Here is a 5,424-nt window from a genome sequence, read left to right as displayed (position 1 = left end):
GTCGAAATCGGCGGATGCCAAAACCAGTTTCCATAAATATTTCTGTTTTTTCTAGATTTTTCTATCTATGAAATTTTTCTATTTTTTCTAGGTCACAAAATTAGGCTTAGGCAAATGCCCAGGCTGTCCAACCCTAGATCTGACATTTATCATCAAAATACAATGTCGATCGGTTTACCTTGGTTAAGGAGATAGAGAGAAATAAGGTGGGCACACGTTAGCATGAATTTTTTTGTAAGAATTATTTTCGTAGGAATCAGCAAGGTGTAATTTTTTTAAAATTTTAAGATTACATGATCATCATGGATATGTTAAGAATGAATAACACTCAATTTTACAATTTTGCTTATAGAAAATATTCTCTATATATAAATATACTGTAACAAATCATCATAAAATTTTTGGCAGAAGTTTGTGGAAAGTAAAATTTAAGAAATTGAGTATAGCAAAGAGCAAAAATAAGTACTTTTGGCAGAATTATAATTTTTTGGACAACAAAAAAAGACAATTTTGCCATTAATTTAATTTTGCAGATGTTTAAAAAAAATAATTTTGACAAAATATTCTTTCCTGAACGTGCACGTGTTATTTGTTAGACGGTCTTTTTCATACTGGACAACACTAAACGGATTAGCCTAAATTCCCTCCCGCTAAAACGGACAAATCCGTTTTGCATAACGAAAATGTTGGAGATAATGAAAGAATATTAAAGGGGAACTAAACACAAAAAATATTTTTTGGTATATTGTTAAAAATAGGTGTTATATTTCAAAAACAGTGCACCTTAGTTACGTGTGTTTTAATTTAAATAAAAGTAATCACGTGGCTAGCAATATGCCATTTTTAACAAGCCTAGTAAAGACTTGATCTGGTAACAAAAATGATGTTGCAAAGTGCAGCACTCGACAAACCGCAGCAAGAGGTTCGAACTCCCAAGAAGACATTGAGCTACTTTTGTAAGGGTTACCCGATTAGATTCGTTTTAACTTATATTTTATAAATACAAACCAAAATAACTGCGATTCAAGTATTTGCTAGAGTTTTCCCGGCTGCTGCCGCCATAACAACAAAATCCAAGAGGAATTTTTTGAAGGTAAAATTATGAGCGCTTTAATGAAACCCAAGTACAAAATGGTAATGCTTTTTAACCAAAATATTTCTTATTTGTCAAGAAAAACACGATAACAAACAACAGCAAGATAGCTGCACAGCTATAAGCTGTGAAATCAATGTTTAAACAAAGCCATTAAAAAACTGAAGCCTCGCTTGCCTAGTGATATATTTCAATATTTCGGGAAAAACGGATCGTGCTACCATTATCGTTTCAGTCCTTATGATTTCACAAAAATACAATACATTTAATTGTATTAAATCAGTTTTTTTATTCCGTTTAAGTGTACCAAGATTTAAGACCGTAGCGTTAATAAATGCAAAGATATTTATAATTTGTTAGATCAGCCTTAGGCATGTGTGTCGTCATTTTTGATCATAATGAACTCTTCAAATAATTTTTTTTAAATGCGTGTATTGGATTTCTTCATAGTATGCAGAATTTTATTACCTGAGCAACAAGTAGTTCCGACTCTATGGCTGCGACCACTTTTTTCTTCACCTGCACTGTTACACTTGACCAGAAAATCTCGGTCTTGTTTGGGTTGAATTACCAATCGTGACATAAAATTAATAGTTACCGTAAAGCTTCGATTAAGCGCTCGGACGCTTATAAAATTTTTGAGCCTCTAGGGTGGGCGCTCACTCAAGGGGGCGCTTAATTGAGGGGGTCGCTTATTACAAAAAAAGAGGATTTGGGAAAACATAAAACCAAAAATTACAATAGTTGAAAGACTTCTTTTTCTTTTAAAGAATACCTATTTCTAAATCTACTTCCTCGTCATCCTTCTTGTCATCATTCATCATGAAATTCAAGAAGAAATAGATGTAAAGAAAACTAAAAAAAGTTTCTTTTAATCCCTAAACGAGCCTTCCGGTCTATTTTGTCAAAAATTCGAATAAGCGCCCATTTATGAAGATCAAGGAGTGAGCGCTTATTCGAGGGGGCTTACTTCATAATTTCAGGTCTAGGGTGGGCTCTTGTTCGAGTGGGCGTTTTTTTTAGGGAGGCGCTTAATCGAAGCTTAAAGCTTTACAATCGTAGCTACTTTTTATTAAATGCTTTATTTTTAAGTTTCGATGTGGTCCTCTAATTTTATCAAATAACTGCATGCACTATCTCATTTGGCTGGATGTTATTAACAATAAAAACACTTTTTAGTTGCTCCTCAGACCATGTCGGTCGAGGATCGCCATTTCATAGCATGTTTCAGAAGGTTTCCTTACAAAGAGATGCATGTTTGTATCCGGGTACCATTGCACATGAGTTGTTTCATGTATTGGGATTCGAACATGAATTCGTCAGACCGGATCGTGACAGATACGTGAATATTATATGGGAGAATATTAGTGATAAAGAAAAGGAAGGTACGTTATCGATTTACTACCGATATCATTACTTCGTTTTTGGATAATAAACTGTTACCTCACCCACATAAAACCAATTTTAAGAAAAGGTCAATATCCATACTTAATTTTATCTTATCCTTTCCAAATAAGTATATAACACCCCTTAGAAAGCAATTAACTCCTAAAGTATTGAACAATACACTATTTTTTGCATGGTAGTTGAAAATGCAACATGAAAAGAATTTACTTGCCAATGTTTACATAATAAAACACTTGCCCGAGAGGACTTTACACAAACATATTTACAAAGTTGAGAAGTTGCACTATTAAATTTTTGGCTCTGAAGAATCGGTTGAAAAATCGGGTAAAGAATCAGGAATCACAAAACTTTTGCATTTCGCGTAAAATAAACTAAACGTAAAATTAACTTTCTCCAAATTTAGTTACTTTAAGGTATGTTTCTTCATACCCAACAAAAACATAAAAAACCTATTAATAAAAACTCAAAATGTTTGATCTAGAGTTTGAAATGAATGATAGCTTCTACCCTACAACTTCTTTGTATTTCGATGACTTCCTTCTTTATCGACAGATAAGAACCAAGTTTCATAAACTGTGTTTCTTTTAGAACAATTTGAAAGAATATCGTTAAATAATGCTGAAACATTTGATGTTGCATACGAATACAATTCTCTGATGCATTATTCTGCGTATGCATTTTCAAATAGCAGCGACAAGCCGACAATTCTCCCAACCGATCCTACAATGTCATACACATCGATTGGTTACGGAGATAAACCTACAGAGATGGATTATTTCAAGTTGAATCTCTTATATGACTGCAGTATGAGTTTTTTATTTGCATCTTATTACGTGTCATACTTGTTATTCAAAATAATAAATAAAAAGGAAAATGCTACTTAATAAAAGAAACTCCATAATTCAACAATTTTTTATCATTGCACTAATATGTTACGAATTTTTCTAAATATCATACGTCTTACAGAAAGCAACAACACTCCAATTAGCGCATGGACAAAATGGGGCCCATGTCTGGAATACGCAGATCACACTTATCATCGAATACGTCAGCGATTTTGTTCACATGAAGATGTCAGTGAATGCTGGGAACATATTTGGAAGAGGGTTGAAACAGAAAGAAAGAGTTGTGATCAAAAGACTGAAGATCTAGCAACCTGGAATAGATGGTCAACCTGGTCTAAGTGCGACGCATTGCCTGAAAGAATATTCATCTCCCAACATAGAACACGTAATTGTCCAAAAAAAAAGAGGTGCTGGGGTTCTAGTAGGCAATCAAGACCCTGTCGAACAGATGGAACAGTTCGAGGTCGGTATAATTCTTTAAAACACACGTCACTCTATTTGCTCATAACTTCTACTGCGTGAATAAGCGTTAATGTAGTTCTCACTGCTGGCAGATATTGCAAGCGATAACGTACAATTAATAATGGCAACTAGTGTGCAATTCTGTAAAATTTTATACAAGAAGGATATAATGAATACACAAATTTGTTTCGATATTCGCTTAAATGTGCAAGAAAACAAAGGTGGTAGTCAATTCTTTTGTATTTAACTCATTAGACACTTGCTACTAGTTCGCTCAAATCAAACTGATTTGATCACCTTGTGAGCTTTACAACCACAATATTGTATAATATATTGTATCTGGTGGTACCATTTGTACTAAATTTTAAACAAGAATTTAAAATTTCGCACAATTAATAGTGCACAATATACTGTAGGGTATTGAAAATTACCCTTTTATATGACATTTTGGTTTTCAATTACTCTGTTCTTATTTTTTATTGTTTTCTGCGCATACGACAGTATTTTGGTAAATAATTAACGAATGCATTAAAATTTGGCTGTGAATTTATTCCTAACGAGAAACTTTTTCGACATTTTTTTAAGTAAATTAAATGTGATCCTTTAAGATTAGTTTCGAATACCACTTTGTATTGTGCACTATTCTGCACATCTACATATTCCTGTACAAGGTATTGTATAGATGTAGCTGCAACGTATAATATTTAGGGACTTGGCGGGTCACGAGTATTTCGAATTCTATAACAATAATTTAAAGACACCAGCGGTGTCTATCGAATAAATTGTACAATAATTGAATACCTCTTCTGCTTTCTACGCATTTAAGCATTATCGAAATAAATCTGTGGACGACTTTTATCCTTCACAGTATTAGTATTGCTAACCAGTTCTTACTATTCATTGTACAATAATCCACAGAATTTTAACAGGGGAAACTATTTCGTGCATATAAATTGTCAAATGTTTCTGTCATGGCATAGTACTTCAGTGGTTTTCTTGTTGCAGTAAAAATCTTCTTAATTCTTGACTTTTACCAAAAATCCTTTGTTTCAAATAGTCAATTAGTACAAAAGAGAAAATGCTACTGTAGTGGGTTGGTTGTTTGCAAATGGCTATGGCCATGAACATAATGCTTTTACTTAAAAATTTTTTACATCAAGAAAAGATAGACAAACATTTTGACACGAAATTACAATTGTAGATTTTGTAGATAATCTTAAAAGTAATCAAATAGGCGCCCCTTGCCTCTAGTAAAATATTTACATAATAGCCCCTGGGCGCTTATTCGAGAGCAGTGCTTATTAGAGAGAAAGGTTAATTGAACATTTCTGGTGCATAGAAAATTTGAAGACTGAAAAAAATTCAGGAAGTGTGTGTGTATGCCTTGAATTAACATATTTTTTTCTTTAAAAAATTTGTTCGTAAGTGACTCTAGTAATTTTGCAGGGCTCGAAGACTGTACCTTTGAAACTGGTACCTGCGGATGGAATGATAAAAGTACTAGTCACAGATACGTGTGGAAAAGCAAAATTGGTAAAGGCGAAATAATGAGAGACGGACCCCTATTTGATCATACAACTATGGGAGGTAAATATAACATTAATATGAAATATAGAG

At 33.2% G+C, this 5,424-nt stretch overlaps 1 protein-coding gene across 1 annotated transcript; it reads left to right on the top strand.

The window, feature by feature from the left end:
- Positions 1 to 1,757: 1,757 nt before the first annotated feature.
- Positions 1,758 to 3,527, top strand: LOC130645909 (astacin-like metalloendopeptidase). The gene is made up of 3 exons (XM_057452033.1): positions 1,758 to 2,513; positions 2,771 to 2,861; positions 3,089 to 3,527. Exons 1-3 carry the CDS (start codon positions 2,244 to 2,246, stop codon positions 3,382 to 3,384), a joined length of 657 nt encoding a protein of 218 aa, XP_057308016.1. The 5' UTR covers positions 1,758 to 2,243; the 3' UTR covers positions 3,385 to 3,527.
- The last annotated feature ends 1,897 nt before the right edge of the window (positions 3,528 to 5,424 follow it).

Source organism: Hydractinia symbiolongicarpus, chromosome 5 (assembly GCF_029227915.1).
Source record: "Hydractinia symbiolongicarpus strain clone_291-10 chromosome 5, HSymV2.1, whole genome shotgun sequence".
Classification (NCBI taxonomy): Eukaryota; Metazoa; Cnidaria; class Hydrozoa; order Anthoathecata; family Hydractiniidae; genus Hydractinia; species Hydractinia symbiolongicarpus.
The sequence above is the reverse complement of the archived record's forward strand: the minus strand, read 5'-3'. Positions and strand labels throughout refer to the sequence as shown.

What these genes read in the sequence shown, in the direction of transcription:
- LOC130645909 (XM_057452033.1), top strand. Translation starts at nt 2,244, where the DNA reads ATGTTATTAACAATAAAAACACTTTTTAGTTGCTCCTCAGACCATGTC. An exon ending in ACTACCGATATCATTACTTC is followed by an intron (nt 2,514 to 2,770) that starts GTTTTTGGATAA and finishes ATATTTACAAAG; the next exon opens with TTGAGAAGTTGCACTATTAA. An exon ending in ACAAAACTTTTGCATTTCGC is followed by an intron (nt 2,862 to 3,088) that starts GTAAAATAAACT and finishes TGTTTCTTTTAG; the next exon opens with AACAATTTGAAAGAATATCG.